The 20,865-nt window shown below is 40.0% G+C and overlaps 1 protein-coding gene across 1 annotated transcript in view; it reads right to left on the reverse strand.

Annotated features, from left to right (window-relative positions):
* Positions 1-10,528: 10,528 nt before the first annotated feature.
* Positions 10,529-20,865, reverse strand: part of RAP1B (RAP1B, member of RAS oncogene family) — a 40,919-nt gene continuing 30,582 nt past the window's right edge. Inside the window, exons 4-8 of the mRNA XM_040982042.1 lie at positions 19,812-19,868; positions 18,362-18,502; positions 14,583-14,726; positions 13,805-13,921; positions 10,529-11,763 (exon numbers count right to left, since the gene is read on the reverse strand). Coding sequence (XP_040837976.1) covers positions 13,835-13,921; positions 14,583-14,726; positions 18,362-18,502; positions 19,812-19,868 — 429 coding nt within the window. The 3' untranslated portion in view covers positions 10,529-11,763; positions 13,805-13,834. The remainder of the gene's footprint in view (positions 11,764-13,804; positions 13,922-14,582; positions 14,727-18,361; positions 18,503-19,811; positions 19,869-20,865) is intronic.

Raw genomic sequence — 20,865 nt, forward strand, 5'->3', positions numbered from 1 at the left:
CAGGCCAGGGAAGTCAGTGCATCTGCAGTACCTTTGCAGGCTCCTGTCGCACAGCCATCCACCTCATGTTTCCTGCGTCTTGCTCTGCTCACTTCCGGGGCTTCCTCAGACAGGGATCCATCAGGAGGATTGTCGGGGCCGAGGCACGACTGAACGCTAACACCACTGCCTGTGTGAAGACTCTTGCTCAGAAGTTCTGCATCTCCACGTCTCATCGTCCAGGACTCCTTCCTTCCCTGCCTCAAGTCTCCCCCTGGGACTGGGACTTCTCTGCAATGCTCACCTTGGTGTCCGGCTCTCCAGGATCCCGAGGCACATTTCTCCGGCTGGAGGTTATGGTCATTTGGAGTTGCTCTTCTCTGAATTGTCCAGTTCTATCTTTGATTAGTTTTTCTTTTAGATTCTCAACTTCTAAGAACCCTTTATGTTACAGAGGCTAGTCCTTTATCTTTCATCTGTGTCGTATCATCTCAAGCTAGACTTGGTAGAATATTTTGTCAAATGTTTTATATTTTTACACATTTTTAACTAAATATAAAAATTCTTTAACTTAAAAAACAATTTCTGAGTTTTTAGAATTGGCCAAAAAGGTGGCATTCCTATTTTTGGATGACACTTTCAATCTCTTTCTGCCTTATAGCTTGAACATTTTAACTGTATCTGGAAAGCACTTTTTGCACCACATAGACTGGCCTTTTATTTTCTTCAGATGGATGGCTGTGCCCGTATTTCACTAAGTATCATTATCTGCTACTAAAATGTCTCGGTATATTAACTTGTTATATTCTACAATCAGCTTATTTTTGTTTTTCATTTGAAGACCATTAGGAGTTTAGCTTCAATCTCAAAACCTCATCAGTTGATTTCAAATTGAAATCATATTGCAGTAATGTTAAGATTGTGGAGAATTTATATTTTTTATTGTTTTTTCCATGTTGTGGAAGGTCTGAATTCATCTGAATTTGTCATCAGGAAGGTTTTATGTCTTCTTTAACAGTGTGTATTAACTCTTGGTAATGAGTTTTGTAGCTTGGAAACATTTGCAGCAGTTTTTTGATGCCCAAACCCAAGACACTGATGGTTTGTTACGTTTAGAACTCTATCAGCTTCTAAATGCTTATAGAGAAAAGCTATTGATTTTCAGCACATTTACCTTGTATCATGAGTTCCTGAATAATTCTAATACATTTTGGGTTTTAATTTATAAAATGGAAAAAATACCCTTTTTGTTTCTACTTCATATTGATGAGGCCATCAGCTGTGTGGAGACACTGACAGTCTAGTTCATACAATGGTTTCTAAGAGGGCCTGGAGCAGTAGCTAAGTCTTCATCTTGCATGTGTGGCCCTGCTTTCCATCCAGCTCCCTGCTTGTGGCCTGGGAAAGCAGTCGAGGACAGCCCAAAGCCTTGGGACCCTGTACCTGCATAGGAGACCCAGAAGAGGCTCCTGGCCCCTGGCTTCAGATCAGTGCAACTCCGACCATTGCAACCACTTGGGGAGTGAATCATCAGATGGAAGATCTTCTTTTATCTCTCCTCCTCGCTGTATGATAGACTTTCCAATAAAAATAAATCTAAAAAGAAAATAAAAACAGTTTATAAGAGTGATAAAATACATGTATTTTTTTTCATTGGAAAGGCGGATATACAGAGAGGAGAGACAGAGAGGAAGATCTTCCGTCCAATGATTCACTCCCCAAGTGAGCGCAACGGGCCGATACTATGCCGATCCGAAGCCAGGAGCCTCTTCCGGGTCTCCCACACGGGTGCAGGGTCCCAAAGCTTTGGGCCGTCCTCGACTGCTTTCCCAGGCCACAGGCAGGGAGCTGGAAGGGAAGCGGGGCTGCCGGGATTAGAACCGGCGCCCATATGGGATCCCGGGCGTGCAAGGCGAGGACCTTTAACCACTTGCGCCACCGCGCCGGGCCCCAATACATGTATTTTTAAAAAGATATCTTTGGGAGAGATAGAGATGGAGAGAAAGATTGACATTGCATAAGCTGGCTGACACACAACAGCTTGGGCTGACCCAGGAGGAAGCCAGGGACCCAGAGCTCCACCAGGACCTCCAGGATTGCCCAGGCGGTTGGCAGTAACTCAGATTCTCAGATCATTGTCCACTGCTTTCTTAGCTGCATTAGCTGGGAGCTGGATCAGAGAAGGAGCAGTTAGGACTGCAGCTGGTGCTCACAAATGGGATACCAGCATCACCAGTGGTGGCTTGACTCACTGAGCCACAATGCTGGGCCCAACTCATACAAGTCATTTATTGATGTAACAGCTATACAAATGAGAATGTTCAAGAAATTTGTCAGACATTGTCAGTTGTTCAATTTAGAGTCTCAGGGAAACATCAAGAGCAAACTAATCTTTGGATTTTTTGTTATTCATCATTGTCCACTTGATTTGTGTGAGGGAGCCTGGAATGACAACTTGTTAGACTTCTATTTGTGAAGATCTTATTTTGACATGACGGCAGAAAGAGAGAGCAGCCTATTTAAGGGATGGTTTCAGGCATTTGGAATATGGAATGCAGTCAGTTAGCTCTGGGGCTGGTATTGCGGCAGGTGAGTGAAGCTGCCCCTGCAACACTGGCACCTCACCAGGGCCAGTCTGAGTCTGGCTGCTCCATTTCTGAGCCAGCTGTCAGTGTGGCTGAGAAAGCAGTGGAAGATAATCTGACTCCCTGCAGTCACGTGAGAGACGCGGATACAGGTCTGGGTTCCTGTCTTGGCCTCCCATCAGCACATGGAAGACAGCTTGATCCCTGCCGTCCATATAAATAAATCTTTTTTAAAAAAGCCATCGAATGTTAAGGCTAGACACTATGCGTGCATTGTTCTAACACAACTAGGTTACAGAAATATTTCTTTTCCTTTTTTCAAAAATTTTTAAAAGATTTATTTTATTTTTATTGCAAAGTCAGATATACAGAAAGGAGGAGAGACAGAGGGGAAGATCTTGGGTCCAATGATTTACTTCCCCAAGTGACCACAACAGCTGGTGCTGAGCTGATCCGAAGCCAGGAGCCAAAAGCTCCTCCGGGTCTTTCACATGGGTACAGGGTCCCAAGGCTTTGGGCTGTCCTCGACTGCTTTCCCAGGCCACAAGCAGGGCGCTGGATGGGAAATGGGGCTGCCCGGATACGAACCAGTGCCCATAAGGGATCCTGGTGCATTCAAGGCGAGGACTTTAGCTAGCCACTAGGCTACGGTGCCAGGCTCATTTCTTTTCCTTTTCTTCAAAGTGAAATTAATATATTATCATGAAGACACATATTGGGCAATGGCCTGTCTTATGACAAACAGTGGAGAAGGCTCTGAAAAATGTGTTAGCTTCCAGGGCTGCTATGCTTGCATTCTACATTCATCCTCTCTGGATGACGCCCTCAGCCTGTCCTCTTTATTGTCTCTTCAACATTTGGCAGGATGCCCAGGACAATCACTTCCTTAATTCTGCATCTGTCACTGGCCATATCCTGTCAAAGGGAGGACCCACTCAGGAGTAGCAGGAAGGAACAGTGAGTGGGTGCCACTTCCTTCTTCAGTGAAGGAAGTTTGTGCTACAGCGGAGGCTAATCATGTTTCTGAAACATGAACTGCTACGTATTTTGCCAAGTAGGCATTAACAGTTACTTCTGCATTGGTTTATCGATGTTATTTCAGGAAGCCTTTTAGTCTAATAAAGCCTACTCTGTAATGTCTCCAGCTGAAATCTTGCATGATCCAAGTCATGCTTTACTGAAGTCAGGAAATTCAAATGAGTGAACTGGGACCCTTTTCCACAATAGCTCTATAGAGAATGACTGAATCATCAAAAACGTGCAAACCACGCAGATGGTTTCAATCTTACTTTGCTACTTGAAATAATTAATGTACAGACCATCTGAGATGGCCCACATTTATCTGAGTGTGGAGAAGCCCCATTCTTAACTCTGGATACATGTAAAGAAGCCCAACACACTGGGCTGAAGGAATCCTAACATGTTCAAATCGTCCATCAACTTCATTCCAATCGCAGTAGTCTTTGTCATTTAGTCCTATGCTTGTCCATTCCTCCCATTCTTTGAAACACAACACAGCCAACACTCAGTGCTGAAAAACTGGTTGCAGAAGCCCACCCCGCTTTTGTCCTAACATGAATCATTCAGTCTCATTAAGTGGAGGAAGCCATGGAACAAACCCCCCCTGGGCATATCTTAACACAAAAAGCCTAAAAGTTAAAACTTACTGAAAACTGCCACCTGCCCAAACCAGCATCTCATACTGGAGTGTCAACTGATCTGATTGTCCCAGCTGTTCCTTTCCAACCCAGGTCCCTGGCAATGAGCCTAGGAAGGTAGTGGAGGACCTTTCAAATACTTGGACCCACCCATGTAACCCAGATGGAACTCTGAACTCCTGCCCCCAACTTCAGCATGGCCTATTTCCGGCTACTGCTGTCACTTGGGGAGTAAACCAGTGAAGGGAAACATCTTTTGGTCATTCAGCCTTGTTCAAAAAAACCTTAAAAACTATACAAGGCATACAGGACAGATAGGAAGTATACTAACACAAGTGGAAGATAATTCCACTGACATCAGCTAACAGCATTTAGTGGTCATTAGATTGGTTCTGGAATTGTGGAACTTAGGAAACTCACCTCACCCTAGGTTCTCTGTATACTGGTTTATCTCTGGGGCTTTCCTAGGTGCTCAGGAGTTTTACTGGAGACCGCAGAGCCTGCTGGTCCAGCTGAGAATGTCTTGGGGTTAGCTTGGAATATACCTTTTGTTTGTTCCTGAAAATTTAGTAAAATATTTGTTGTAAGGTGATGGTGGCTCTCAAACACACAATTATGCCCACTTAAAAATCTGTGAATGCTACCTTTGTTTGATGTGATTCAGTTAAGGATCATGAGATTACCCTGGGTTTATGGTTGGGCCCTTATCCCACCAAAAATATCCTTACAAAGGACAGCAAGAAGCAGCTCACTCTTGGAAGCCAGGAAGATGGAGGCCTGCATTTTACTGATATGGTGTAGGCCTGGGAGAGCAGCAGCAGGTGGCCCAGGTCCTTGGGACCCTGCACTCACACTGGAGACCTGGATGAAGTTTCTGACTTCTGATCAGTCATTGTGGGCATCTGGGGATTGAAGCAGCAGATGGAAGATCTGTCTTATTCTCTATAAATCGACTTTCAAGCAAAAATAAGTAAATCTTTAAAAATACAGAGTTGTATACTTCCAAACACCTATCATATTAGTAGCAATTTAACTAGTAACAGTTTTCCACCAAAAAAGTAGGGCTATGGGCTGACATGGCGAGGACAAGAGCTTCCTGCCATCAGAGTACTGTACTCTCATCGCTGCACAGCTTTCCTTCATCTCTACGCTCATTCACAACAGGGCTTGAACTGCAACCCTTTTCTTGCCCAATCTTTTCCTTTGTGCTTACTCCTCAGAAAATAATTCCGTTGCCTCCGGTTACTAAGTCCAAGGACTAACTGTTCAAATCTGGCTAGCTACAAATCTCTAATTTCTTTGCAAAGTTTCTTGGGTTTCCCTTTTTACCACAGCTACAACCCTGAATGACTTTGTCTCCTGCTCCAATGCAGCCTACAAGTTCTAGCACACTCCTTCCTGGCCTAGCTTTCAAACAACTGTCAAATCTTCTGTGCTCTTATTTCTTCCATTTAGAAGAGCAGAGGCTCTCTGGACACTGGCACTTGAGAGTATACTCACCTGATGAATTCATTCATTCAGAGCATGGGAAAACGTGGCCAGCCACGCAGTTCCTCCCCACTGGCTGATTCACTCAAAAAAATCAACAATTCTAATAACAGCCAATTACATAAATGTACTCCTAGATGCAAAAGTCAAGTAGATAGCCCTAAGAGATGGAAACAAATCAAGCAGCCCTCAATTTTCAGCTGTTTACTTTGGCACAAAGTATGAAATCTGTATGGTTAGATGACTCATTTGTGTTTGGTCTTTCCTACCACTGACTCATTAAAGATCTCGCCTGCATGCTTCGCATTCACTGTATCACTTACTAATTCTTAATCTCCTTTGCCCAAGTCTGGTGTACAACACGTCAGAGCATTTCATAGCAGTTAAGTTTCCTGTTCTGACATTAGTGCTCATAGGGGATATAAACCAGCACACTACAAATAGAAATCAGAATGGGTAATAATGGCAGATAACAAAGCTATTAAAGGTTCTTAAACTACTTAAAGGGTTCTATTTTCAGTATTGTTTCAGATGCTGAAACTGGGCAATTTCCTCATTTATGTCATTCTGCAGGAAACCAGATTGAACTATGTTCAGAATTTTTTAAAAAAAGCAATTAAGTTTCTGAACAACTTTGGGCAAATAAAAAATTATCACCTTTGTATAAATGATACAAAACTTCTACAGGGGCTGGCATAGCGGGTTAAGCCACTGTTTCACTGTCAGCATGTCATATGGGCACCGACTGGAATCCCAGTTGCTGCACTTTAGATCCAGTCCCCAGCTATTGGCCTGGGAAAGTAACTGAAAACAGCCCAAGTACCTGGCCTTTGCAAACCACTAGGAGACTAGACGAGGCTCCTAGTTTCTTGCTCGGGCTTGGCCCAGCCCGGACCATTGCAGCTATTTGGGGGAATGAACAACTGGATGGAAGAGCTTTCTCTTTCATTTCAAATAGATAAATCATAAAAAGAAACTTTATACGTATAAAAATGATAGCTTGGGCGTGGTGCGGTAGCCTAGTGGCTAAAGTCCTCACCTTGTACATGCCAGGATACCATATGGGCACTGGTTCGGACCCTGATGCCACACTTCCCATCCAGCTCCCTGCCTATTGCCCGAGAAAGCAGTTGAGGAGGGCCCAAAGCCTTGGCATCCTACACCAGCGTGGGAGACCCAGAAGGTGCTCCTGGCTTCTGTATGGCTCAGCTCTACCCATTGTGCTCACTTGGGGAGTGAATTGTCGGACGGAACATCTTTTTCTCTCTCCTCCTCCTCTGAACATCTGACTTTCCAATAAAAATAAATATTTTAAAAAATTATTTCTATTGTAAAGGCAGGGCAGGTTTATGGAGAGAAGGAAAGACAAAGATCTTCCATCCACTGGTTCACTCTCCAAATGGCCACAATGGTTGGAGCTGAGCTGGCTGAAGCCAGAAGCCAGCAGCTTCCTCTGGGTCTCCCACATGGGCGCAGGGTTCCAAGGCTTTGGACCACCTTGACTGCTTTCCCAGGTCCTAAGCAGGGAACTGGATGGGTAAGTGGAGCAACTGAGACATGAACCAGCACCCATGTGGGATCCTGGCGCTTGCAAGGTGAGGATTTAGCCACTGAGCCATCATGCTGGGCCTATGGCAGATAATTAACAGTGAGATATAGACCCAGGTAGGTATCAGTAATGTTGGATAAACTTTAAATGCCTAAGGTTTCCAGGTCACTAACGGAACTGTCCAAGGAAGCAAGTATGAAATATGTATGACATGTAGAATACTTAAAAAGCACTGCAGCCTAAAAAAAATCAGATCTATTACCGATAATTATTTTATTTCTGCTTTTCAAAGAGAAACTAGTGTCAAGCCTACAGATTTGGCTGCTCAGTTAGTAGGTTTAGGTAGCCAGCCTGGCAAGTAGCATCATTCGATTCCCAACACAGACTCAGGCATTTTCCCTCAACAGTCAGTAAGGTAAATACACATTTAGTTCTTCCAATCTATTATACTTCTCTCTCAGGCATTCATAAACTATCAGATGCAACGATGCACTGTAACAAATCAGAGAAAATTTACTTTCAGAATACTGACAGATTAAGAAACTCACTGACAGATTAAGATGAGCCTGTGAACTCTGATTGTAGGAAGATTAATTATGAAAGATTGTAACTCCTTTTTACATTTCCAACATTCAAAATAAAGGAGACAGGATAGATGGAGATAAGAATTCAGAAAAAATACTGCAGTGATAAGTTCTGACTCTGAGTGCTAAAAAACACATCTCAACATGAGAGCCAAAAAGCAAAACGTAATTTCATAAACTGAACTGAAAAAATTCATGTCCACATGTGGTAACATTCTGTTTACACTTATGAGAAAATAAATTGATCCAACATGAATGTCTAAACTGCTTTTGTACTTTTTAGAAAAACATGTAAAACATTTGGGTTTCTTCTCAAAATGCAAGTTTTCTCAGTGTGCATGGGGACATGAAAAAGGACTCAGGCTTTTCTTAATAATTATTTTAGGGCCTGGCACAGTAGCCTAGTGGCTAAAGTGTTCACCTTGTGTGTGCCAAGATCCCATATGGGCGCTGGTTTGTGTCCTGGCAGCTTCACTTCCCATCCAGCTCCCAGCCTGTGGCCTGGGAAAGCAGTAGAGGATGGTATTTTCCATTAAAAGCACCAGAAACATTCATCCCTCAGCATGATGTGCAGTTCCAAACTGCAATCAGTGTTTTATATGGAGAAAAAGGTGCTTCATACAAAACCACACTCCTATTTTTGTTATCATCTAAAAACTCCACACTGGCCTACATGATGCATGGTCATTCGTTCACTTTTAATTCCTATGAAGTTACACCATCATCACTCTATTTTACAGAAGGGCCCAAGCCACTTAAATCAAGGTACATGCTAGGAAGTTGCCATAGAACTGGGACTACAAACCCAAGATATCTGGGTCTAGTGTCCACCTTCTTCACATTCGTAATTAACTGGCATTCAGTGGGCAGAGACCAGGTCTGCCACTAAAAATTCTATAATGTACAAGATAGCTTCAACATATGAAATCAGGCAGTACAGAATCTTCAGTAGTGCTAAGACAGGAAACCCAATAATAAATTCAAGGAATACATGATTTTGAATTAGTAGATCTTATGTATCCTTCAATCTAGAATAATTTTTTACGGTTAGGAACCTGAAGTTAGCTGAAGAGCTTAGGCTTGTGCCTGGCATATAGCTGGTAGGTAATACATATGACAGGTAGCTGAATCATTGGATATTAATGATTCTAGTGGGGCCTGGTGCAGTAGCCCAGTGGGTAAAGTTCTCACATTGCACTCACTGGGATCTCATAAAGGTGCCGGTTCTAATCCTGGCATCCCATCCAGCTCCCTGCCTGTGGTTTGGGAAAGCAGTTGAGGACAGCCCAAAGCTTTGGGACCCGGGACCTGCCTGGGAGACCTAGAAGAGACTCCTGGCTTCTGGTTTTGGATCAGCACAGCTCTGGCCGTTGTGGCCACTTGGGGAATAAATCAATGGATGGAAGATCTTCCTCTCTGTCTCTCCTCCTCTCTGTATATATGACTTTCCAATAAAAACAAATAAGAAATTAAAAGAAAAAAGAAAGATTCCAATGGAACAAAGTAAATTTACCTAGTATTCTACAGTCCTACTATTTGGAGCTTTTCTCCATAATGACTATCTATAAATGAAATTGGTTTTGCCACCAAAGAAAGCCTTTTAATTAAGCAGGGCTTCTGGAGAAATTTTATTTAGGCCTTTCCATATATGGGACTCCTTCAGTTACACATGTAAGGAACAAGGGGTAAGCAGGTAAAGCTGTCATTGGTAGCACTGGCATTCCACACGGGCGATGTTTCAAGTCCTGGCTACTCTAGTTCCAATCACAGTGTAAGACGGCCGAAGCGTGTGGGCCCCTGCACCCATGAAGGAGAGTGGAAGAGGTTCCCGGCTCGCACGGCCCAGCCCGGCCGTCAGGACTGTTTGGGGAATGAATCACAGGAAGAAAGATCTCTGTTTCCTGTTCTTTCTACAAATGTGTCTTTGGAGTAAAAACAAAAACAAAAACCCAAAACAAAACTTTTTTTTAAAACAAGGATTAAGTTTTTGTCTTCTGAAAATGAAAGCCTTTACGTATCCATTAAAAAAGCCTGTACAAAAGCTCTTCCAAGAGTTCATGGAAAATGTTTTCTTATACAAAAGAACAGCATGGGTTAAAAAAAATTTTTTTGAACCAAAGTGAACTTATCTTTAAACTGATAATTTCTAAACAAACCTTTTGAAAAAGTCCAAGAGCTGCTTTACAAACTTCATAAAATGGATTACCAGCACATACAAGACAAAGCCATACCTCAAAAAGAAAGTAGCACTAGAGTCTTATGTCATTCAGATTTGTACAGCCATCAATATTCTAAGTATAACTTTACTCAAGATATATATTTTAAAACCCACATCATAACATCTTCAAAAGTATTTTGAATCTTTCCTTTTTATCCGAAAGTGTTATCAAACATAATTCATAAGTAATACTGCCTTATTCACAAAATTATTTCTTAAGGAAAAGTACAAAGGGTAGTAATTGGATTTTCAGTTTAACACCTGAAAACAAAAACAAAACTGACAGTGTCATGATTCACTCAGTCCTAAACTTCATGACTGGCTTTCCGAGATGTTAAATTATGAAACCGCATGTGTAAACCCACCTATTACATTGAAAAAGAATGTAAACCCATATTTATTTACTAGCACTGTTAAAAACATTACACAAAACACATTCAAGTGGCAAGTAATTATAATGCAAGCCCTTGCATGGCAATCCAAATTTATTGAACTACTGATGCTAAGTTATACAAAATTGCACCACTTTAATTAAGGCTTTTAGTTTACATTTGGCCACCTCAAAGTAGTTGTAACATCAGGTTGGTCAATTTAAATACTGTGGCTCCCTGTTGGATAGACACACAATCTTTACATCCAAACATTTAATGCATACAAAGCAACAAGGCATTGTTAAATAAAACAGCAATAATTACTGCAAATTAGGCCTTGTGACCAATTACACATGATTAAAATTACTTCCCACATTCACATCCACAGTACTCGTCCACCATTGAACATCTCAACCAAAACGTTACACATGTGAAACAATCACTAACAGGCAAAAGTACTAAACCTGTATATTTGGTATTGCAAATACACTTATGCATGAGCAAGCAAGGGATTCACAGTGAGAATCTACAGCTGCAGAAGCCTGGAAATGATTTACAAAAACTGTTAAATCATTAAAAAATTGTTTGAAAATATACACTTCTTGTTGTAGACCCCCACTGTACACACAACTATAAACATTGTTCCCTATGTAAACAAAAAAGGAAACATAATAAGGAGATTTGAAAAGTCTGGACATTTCCTTCCCAACAGATATTAAAGGCAATGTCTTTCATCTAAGACATCATATTGAAAGGACTTATATTTTAAAGACAAGATCACTGTCTCCACAGGTTTTTTTTAAAAATTAAAAAAACTATATAGCTGTGTTAATCAAAGCGCTTATTTTGTACAATACAATGATAATGACCTTGAATTTCTTAAAAAAAAAAATTACAGTAAGCTACAGGTATCAAAGAAGCAACGTTATCTGGAGTAGTCTATACAGGAGCTCTTTGGACTTTCTTTTATTATGCTAAAATAGTGGTGCTTTCAGGATTTACATTATTGTACTCTCCAATACAAAGTATGGGGCGTGTTAAAGTATACAGTACACCATTTTCATACATGTACAACATTGATGGATGAAGAATGTCTCTTAGAAGTAATACTGGATGTAGCCTCTGGTTTTACCAGCTGCATACTGTAGGACTATTATATAAGTAAAAATCTCTCTTGTGATACTGGAAAGTGATTAGAATGTGCAAACTGATATAGTAGCTTTCATCCTCCTCGTAAAGGGTACCACCACAGGAAAGTCCACTTAAGATGTTGGTAGGTTTAACAAAGTTGGAATGCTGGCACTGTTGAATTGGGCAACAGTTCTTCAGACCTGTCAAAAAGAAAACTTAATTGAAAACAGAATCCAAAGGAAATCATAAGAAAATAAAGTTCTGCAAGTAGCTCTCATTTTAGCTATTACTTTAACTAGAGTGTATCAAATTTACAGCATTTTCATCTTTTCATTCAAAACAAACTCTTGTTGCCTGCTCTACTGTCAAATGAAAAATTTTAGCTACAATGTGCTTTTGTGCAAATTTCTACACACTATCTTTCAAAAATTAAAAAGAAATAAATACTTTATTAAAATCAGATCAATCCAACCTTACTGGAATTAGGATCAAAAGGCAGCAAAACCAACAAAATGGATGAACTTGTTAAGTATTCATAACTCTAGAACTGGAACCTAAATAGAGATTCCATGTATAATCAAAAAATGCACGATCTTTCTTCTTTACTCTTGCAATGTGAGTTGGTAAAGTGTTCCTCGAGAGAAGCAGACTGAATTGGCTCTTTACAGGTGGCAGGCATGCACTTTGTAACACGGCATGTAAACAGGCCCTACTGATGTGAAGACAGATGTCAGCCATAGTATCACACTATAATCACATGTAATTAAGTTTCAAGGTAGTAACTGAGTGATGTAAAAAAGCAGTATAACCTGAACTCCCTGTGTTAAATAAATACTTACTTTGGGTGATTTATGCATATATGCAATGGGCTGAGTTTCCTTTTTTACTTGGGAATCAGTCGTGGTGCAAACTCCTGAAGGGTTGTTAATGTAACTGTGGCTGCCAAAATATTTTTCACAAATACCTAGAACTTCAGGTCTTCATTCTAAATAATCTAATTTCTAAAATCTTACCAGACTGAATGTGGTAAATTGGAAAGGACAGATGGGAGTGTGTGAGCGCAGGCACATGTGTGCCGCTAAGAATGGGCATGCGGTCCGGAATGACAGAATGGGAGTATCACCAAACAGAAATCTAAATTGAGGGTAGAGGTAAAAACTCTTAAAAGAAAAGACAAACTACTAAGGTAGAATGGGGGTCACTTAATTTAGGAGGATGCAAAGCTGCAAATGTCTAAAGTTCCCAAGGCTAAGGGTGTAGTAAAATGATTAAATGATAACTGACTAGGAAATCACTATTACTGGCAAACAACTGTACCCAATACTGGAGTGTTTATGATGTGCCAGGAACTGACCTAACTGCTTTATAAGCATTATCTTCTTTTAAAATGACTGTTTTCAAAACCTATGTAAATGATACACGTTCAAGTCATCTTGTGTAGTCTCTTCTCTGAACTGTTAATTTGTGTTCATTTTTTCCTGCCTGGGAACCCTTCATTCCCAACAGAGGTAATTTGTACATATCCCTCAGATTCTAGCTTAGATGTCTCACTCTGGCAGATTTTCCATGAATCCTCAGTCCATATCTGACAGATCTGGCACCCCAATTATATGCTCCTACAGTACAATATTAGCACAGTGGCTAAGCATAAACTTAGGACCCAGTTTGCTCACACAAGTTCTAACTCTGCTATTTAGTAACAGCAGGGCTTGAACTGGTAACAATCTATGCCTTCATCCCCTCACCTGTAATAAGGGACAGTAACAGTTCGTGTCTCAGAGGGCTGTCATTAGAATTCAGTAAACTAACATATGGACAGTACTTAAGACTGCCTGGCATATGGCAAATGAATCTGGGTTTTTACTATTAGTAAGTACTATGCCAGATTTTATCACAGAATGTATCACATTTTGTTATCGCTTATCTCCCTCTTCCACACCTCCATTAGTTTAAGGCATTCAGAAGAAGGGACAGAGGGTTGTGGTGATCTTTCTTATCGCACTACCCGTACTAACCTGTGTTCCATTAAGAGCAGAAATGTGTACTGAACAAAGCTGTTACAACACTCACATTTGTGGCACACCTTAATTCTGGTAACAGGTAGGTGAAATAATAAAGTATTATACTCACTCACAGATAGTTTAAAAAGCAATATTTATTTTGCAGAACAAAAACAACAGTCTCTCTGCATGGCAGTGCCTTTGATGAAGTTGAGTGAGTAGGAGAGATGAGTCAACATACCTGGCTCAGAGCTACAGCACATTTAGTTCATTAAAGCAGCTGACACGATGACTTTTTGCGGGCCTTTCCAGGCACTGGGGTTTTTCTGTTAATTTGCCGCACTAGGTCATAAAAGATCTGCAAATATATTATTACTTTTAAAATTTAAAGAATAAAAAGCCACAGACACAAGTAAGAGAAAATGTCAAATGAGAATTTCCATGATTTTAAATAAACTCCCCAAGCACAAATATTCTGTTAAGGAATAAGTATAAAACCAGGTATATTCTTATAACTGCCGAGTTCTTTTTTCTGGCTTATCTTTTAGCAGAGTTAAAATTGTTCTCTTCAAAATAAGTACTTTGTTGAAGGAGCTGCAGATCTTATCTTACTGCAATTAGAACATTTATCATCATACCAATAAAAATGTCTTATTCTTCTTTAAAACCTTCCATGTTTTTGTTCTATCCGTAGAACTTAAAATTTCAAGAAACCTGCATGTTTTTAATTTTTTTATCAGAGTTTTAACACTTTCATATACAAGCAGACGTAATCAAACTTTCCCACTTCTACTGTCCCTTTTCATTACAATTTTCACTGTACCAGCACATAATAAAGACCATGAATAGTACTGCGGCTTATATGCATGTGCATATTTAACATGATTATTTTGCCTGCTGGATCATTGTACCACATCAAATACATATTAACTTGGGTCTATATTGATACACACACCTTTCCCCCATTTTTTTTATACGTAGTATTCCAAATAAAGAGCTTCAAGCATATCTAATCATACCTCATTAACATTTATTTTTGATTTTGCAGAAGACTCTAAGAATGCACAGTTGTTCCATTGTCTTGCTAGATTTTGGCCTTGCTCCTTTCCTACAACTCTTTCATCTTCCAAGTCACACTTATTACCGACCAGAATCATTGGAACCTAAAAACATTTAGGAGAGTGAAAATAGTTAAGTAATTACGTTATATAAACTTAAAAGATCTTTAGGAGTTAATTTTATGGATTATTTTCCACATGATCTCAGAAAAAACTACTAAATTAATAACATGTAATAAATTTACTTAAAAATATAAAGTCTTAATATGCTAATTTGACTTAAACAATCAATGAGTACTGACGTTATAATGTCAATCATTTCCACTGCTTTCTCATTTTATAAAGCAGCAACTCAAAAGGGAAGAGGCAAAGAATAAACCGACATATAAAAGCAGAGGAAAAAAAAAGCCCCCTAAAATTATGTCACAATGGGTTAAATTATAGTAAGCAAACCATAGTTTTTTTTTCTTTTTAAAACATTTATTTTTATTGGAAAGGTAAATTTACACAGAGGAGAGATAAAAATCTTCCACCTACTGGCTCACTCCATGAGAGTTGGAGCTGAGCAGGTCCAAAGCCAGTAGCCAGGAGCCTCTTCTGGGTCTCCCACGAGGGTGCAGGGTCCCTAGGCTTTGGGCCACCCTCCCCTGCTTTCCAAGGCTATAAAATAGGGAGCTGAATGGGAAGTGGAACACCCAAGATATGAACTGGCACCCATATGGGATCTTGGTGTTCAAAGGGGAGAAGATTAGCCAGTTGGGCCTTTGCACCAGGCTGAAAATATAAAGTTGTTCTTAAAAGCAAGCATCAAAGGATGTTACTGTGAAAGGTTCATGTATTCCATAATTTTTAAATGTTTCTCTCATGGGCGTGAATCAACTTCAAGTTTTCCAGTTTCCTGACAAACAGTTATTTTTTTTTAAAGATTTTATTTATTTTTATTTAAAAGTCAGATATACAGACAGGAGGAGAGACAGAGAGGAAGATATTCTGTCCGATGATTCATTCCCCAAGTGACTGCAACGGCCGGTGCTGTGCCGATCCAAAGCCAGGAGCCAGGAACCTCCTCCAGGTCTCCCACATGGGTGCAGGGTCCCAAGGTTTTGGGCCATCCTCGATTGCTTTCCCAAGCCACAAGCAGGGAGCTGGATGGGAAGTGAGGCTGCTGGGATTAGAACCGGCGCCCATATGGGATCCTGGGCGTGCAAGGCAAGGACTTTAGTCACTATAGTATCCTGCCGGGCCTGACAAGCAGTTATTAAATAAGAATTCTCAATTGCAAAATCCACAAAGGAGAAATTTGGAGGGCCCTTAAAGCAGAACTTAGTTTTTATAATCTTAAAAAAAAAAAAAAAAAGATTTCTTTCTTAAGCTTAACGTGGTAGCCCTAATGGCTGAAATCCTCACCTTACACCTGCTGGGATCCTATGTGGGCACTGGTTGGTGTCCCAGCTGCTCTACTTCCCATCGAGCTCCCTGTCTGTGGCCTGGGAGGGCAGTGGAGGATGACCCAGGACCCTGGGACCATGCACTCACACGGGAGACCCAGAAGAGGCTCCTGGCTTTAGATTGGCTCAGTTTTGGCTCAGCTCCGGCCACTGCGGCCACGTGGGGAATGAACCAGCAGACTGGGGATCTCTCTGTATCATCTCCCCTCTGTATATCTTCCTTTCCATTAAAAAGTAAATAAATCTTTAAAAAAAGTTTTTTTTTTTTTTTTTTTAAATTTGAGAGGCATAGTTAAAAGGACATAGAGACCATCTATCCTCTGTGGTTGCAATGGTAAGGACAGGAACAGGTCCAAGCCAGGAACCTGGGACTCTAGCTGGGTCTCTTACACACTTGCACCATCTTCTGCCTTTTTACGTGCATTAGCCAGGAGCTGGATCCGAGTGGGATTCATATGGGGCTTATATGAAATGCAGGTGTCACAGCCAGCCTAACCTGCTGTGTCACAATGCTGGGCCTGGCATCAAAAAACAAAACAAAACACAAAAAAAAACAAACAAAAAAACCACAAAAAACAAAAGCAAAAAAACACAATAACAAAAACCAAAAGAGAACTAAATAAATTTTATTTACTAAAAATAAAGATAACTTAACTATGTGCCTCATGTATTTGGGTACATGTAATTTTTGCAATTTTAAAAGAACATTATATGGAACAACAATACTTCTACAAAAGTATTACCAAGTATTTATAAGTTGCATTTTGATAATACTTTTAGAAAAACCAAAGCTAGAGAAATAAGAATTTCTGAGAAGTTATGGAGCACATTACAGGCATTTAACAAACACTTATTTAACACAACTGACAGAGGAAAACTACAATAATTACCAGCAAACAAAAGAATGCTCATTGAGATTGCTATAAATATGCAGGGCTCCACCACAATGCAACTGTTACAGAAGTCCAGAATATGGTGGCATTTACCATGAAGACTACCAGTGCTCAACATTTCAATTACTGTACAGTGTTTCTTAAAGTGTGGCGTCCAGGTAAGTAACATTCATAGCACCTGGAAGATGTCAGACTTCTGTGTTTCTGGTCCTACTCTGGCTGTGAGGAGTCACAGCCTCCAGGGCCTGCATGTGACTCTAATGCAAGATTAACTTTGAGGTCCACTGTTACATGCAGAACAGTAGGAACAGGAACTGAAATAACATTTTCAACCCTTCTCGGGTATTAAACTTGATTATGGCACACAGTGTACAGGTATCTTAATTTAATGTTAGAATCTAATTAATAACTGTTCATTTTTAAAAATTACACTTTCTTTTTAAATTATACTTCTCTGTCAGCTGTTTGACAATGCTCTTATATAAGTCTGACTCTTGTCACAGGAAGGATATCTAATAACATCTGAGGTATGGTACTGTGGCAGAGGTTAAGTCACCATTAGGATGCCCATATCCTATACCGGCGTGCTGGTTTGACTCCTGGCTACTCCACCTCAGATCCAGCCTCTTCCAATGCATTTGGGGGACAGCAGGAGATTGCTCAAGGGTACAATGCTGTGGCTCACAGGTAAAACTGCTGTCTGTATTACTGCCACCCATGGGTCAAGTTCTGGCTGCTCTACTTCTGTGATAACTCCCTGATAATGACTTCAGAAAATCAAGAGATGATTTCCAAGTGTTTGGGCCAACTCCCACGTGGGAGACATGGATGAAACTCCTGGCTTCACTTAAATCAGCCCTGGCCATAACAGTTATACCTATAGCAGATGGAAGATCTTTCTCTATCTTTTTCAAATAAAATAAATAAAGCTTTTTTTTCTTTTTAAAGATTTATTTATTTTATTGGAAAGGCAGATGTAGAGAGGAAGATCCTCTGTCCGATGATTCACTTCTTAAGTGGCCGCAACGGCCGGTGCTGTGTCAATCCAAAGCCAGGAGCCAGGAACTTATTTCCGGGTCTCCCACACCGGTGCAGGGTCCCAAGGCTATGGGCTATTCTCAACTGCTGTCCCAGGCCACAGGCAGGGAGCTGGATGGGAAGTGGAGCTGCTGGGATTAGAACTGGCGTCCATATGGGATCCCGGGTGTGCAAGGCGAGGACCTTAACCATTGCACTATTGTGCCAGGCCCAAATAAAGCTTTTAAAAAAGATGGCTTGAGCCTCTTTAGCCTTTCTTGGCCCTAGCCGTTTTGGGCATTTGGGAAGTGAATCAGATGATGCAAGAGATGCCCTTCTCCCTTCCAAGTAGATAAATTATAAACACAGAAAATCAGCTTACATCATCGGTGTCTTTAACTCGAAGAATCTGTTCTCTCAGATCTTGTAAATCATTAAATGTGGACTGCGCTGTGATGGAATAAACTAATGCAAAGCCTTGTCCATTTTTCATGTACAAATCCCTCATTGCTGTAAATTGTTCCTAAATTGGAAAGAAAACTAATATTAAAAAATAATAATGTTTTGACAATTTTAACAATTTTCAAAGTGTACAATTATAGTCCAATAAAGAATGCTGTAATATTATGTAACTTTTCTTAAGATTATAGTCCACAGTAAAATACAACTTGGCACTAACAATGGTCTGTTCCCAAGAGTTACTTGGAAAGTTTTTTTTTTACATACATTTATTTATTTATTTTAAAATTTCATTTTCTGACACAGGTTAATAGGCTTTGGGATTCCCCAACCCCTCCCCGCATATTGAATTCCTCCATATTGTTGTAATGCAGTTCATATCCAGTCATGATTCCATCATTGCAGGCATGGACCATGCAGAAAGTACAGCATCTTATTATCCAGATTAATTCAACAGTTTCATTGGGAGACCATCCCTGGTTTGAAAATAGAGCCGGGGGAATGTCATTCCCTCCAATGAAAAGCCACTACACAACTTCAACATAAATTTACAACATCATGAAGTTAACTGACATGGTACTGAGTGACCAATATGTTAGAAAACGCAAGTTCTTAACCACATCCTGTGACTACTTCATTGACATTTCAATTTTAGTTTATATACAACTGGCTGCTATACATCTTAAAATGGTTATAGAGTACTATTCAGCTGTCTCATGTCTATTTTTATTATTTTTTTTTAAATCATAAAGAACAGAGTGCCCCAAATGTATCTCCAAGTTAGAGCTAGCTCACTTTGCTCTTTTCCAGGGCTCCACCCAGAGCATGGTGCCTGGATCTTACTCTTTCCTCATCTCCTACCTCACTAGTCTATCAGCACTTGAGGGCAAAAATACAGTGTTTGGTACATACTAGACGCTGAAACACTGCCCGAATGAATACCATATACAAATAGAATAATACAAAAAAGAATAAATCTTTTCTTTGCCTTCTGATACCTAAAATGTACCTGGTTTATTAATGCACTGGAAGAGACAGACACCAACCCTTAAACATCCTATGGCTCTGTTGACTGACTGTTGTCCTACTGCTATTTACACTATTTGAAATACGGTAACCGAATAAGCTGTTTCAAAAGTACTAGTGACAAAAAAAGACGACAATTTTGATTTTTATCATTTTTCTAATTAATTCTTCAATAATTGACCCAGTGCAATTATAACATGTATAAATAAAAATAATTTAATGGAATAAAAAAAGCTTTAAAATTTAGAGTAGAGCTTTTAGACGAGCTCAACTGTTTGTCTATAAAGAACAAGCATTTATAAAGTAAAGATGACATAAACTGGCATTTACTATTTCATTGTACGTACCGTTCCTGCAGTATCCAAGATTTCAAGCATACACTGTTGTGCATCTACTTCAACTTGCTGGGGAAAAAAAATTTTAAATGCATCTTCATTTTTTTATGGGTGTAAAGCTACCTTAATATACACAAAAGCTAATATTTTAAAAACAGAGACACAAATTATGGCAACTGTACAAGCTAATTTAACCAAACAATGACAAAACAGGAGGAAAAACAGTTCAGTAATCAAGGTTCAGTGACCTCCAAATTGCATCTGCTTTAAAAATCATGTGTTCTGAAGTCAACACAAGGGTATCTGGGATAATCTGAGATAAATTGAGACTGATTTGGTCTCAACATGAATCACTCAGCAGTTAATTCTGGACACAAAATTATTTTAAAATAGCTTGAATATAAAAGAAGCAACAGTTCAAAGATATCAGAGGTGAAGATTTTGTTTATTTTTTAAGTGCCCTGTAGTATTTTGGATACACTTTCATTTTATAAGCACGGTACTCCTTTACCACACCAGACAAGACTTTGAATAGCCAAGGAAGCAGCACCACAGCCATTAAACTATTCTATATCCTTGCTTCCACTTTGACATCATCATTCCTAAGAAACAACTTACCTTAGACTCAGATATGGAAAGCAAAGAGCAATGCTGCCTCACTGCTGGGCTACAGAAAGGAACTGTCAGTATTGCAGGTAGTCACTGGACACAGGAGAAGTGCTAACAGCATTTGCACAACAGTAAGGTCTAGGGTGGCTGTTGCACAAAGGTGGAGACAACCTCCTCCCCTACTAAGTCACAATTGCACAAACATTGTTTTACTGTCACATGCCACAGTAGGAAACACAGGAATTCATCTTTGTGTTGTAAGCAGTGGTACTTTCCCAAAGAATTAAAAGTAGAAGAGTTAGGAAGACCTTATGTGTTTACATCTACAGGATAAAAACAAACAGGTTGACAGTAAAGATTCCAGAGGAATTTAGAGGAACCGGGCTACCAGCTGAAATGGATGGCTTGGTTGTGAATTTCAGTATCAAATTACAGTTTTGGGGTCAGGATAATCTTA

Source organism: Ochotona curzoniae, unplaced genomic scaffold (genome assembly GCF_017591425.1).
Source record: "Ochotona curzoniae isolate NIBS_2020 unplaced genomic scaffold, NIBS_Ocur_1.0 contig_1014, whole genome shotgun sequence".
Classification (NCBI taxonomy): Eukaryota; Metazoa; Chordata; class Mammalia; order Lagomorpha; family Ochotonidae; genus Ochotona; species Ochotona curzoniae.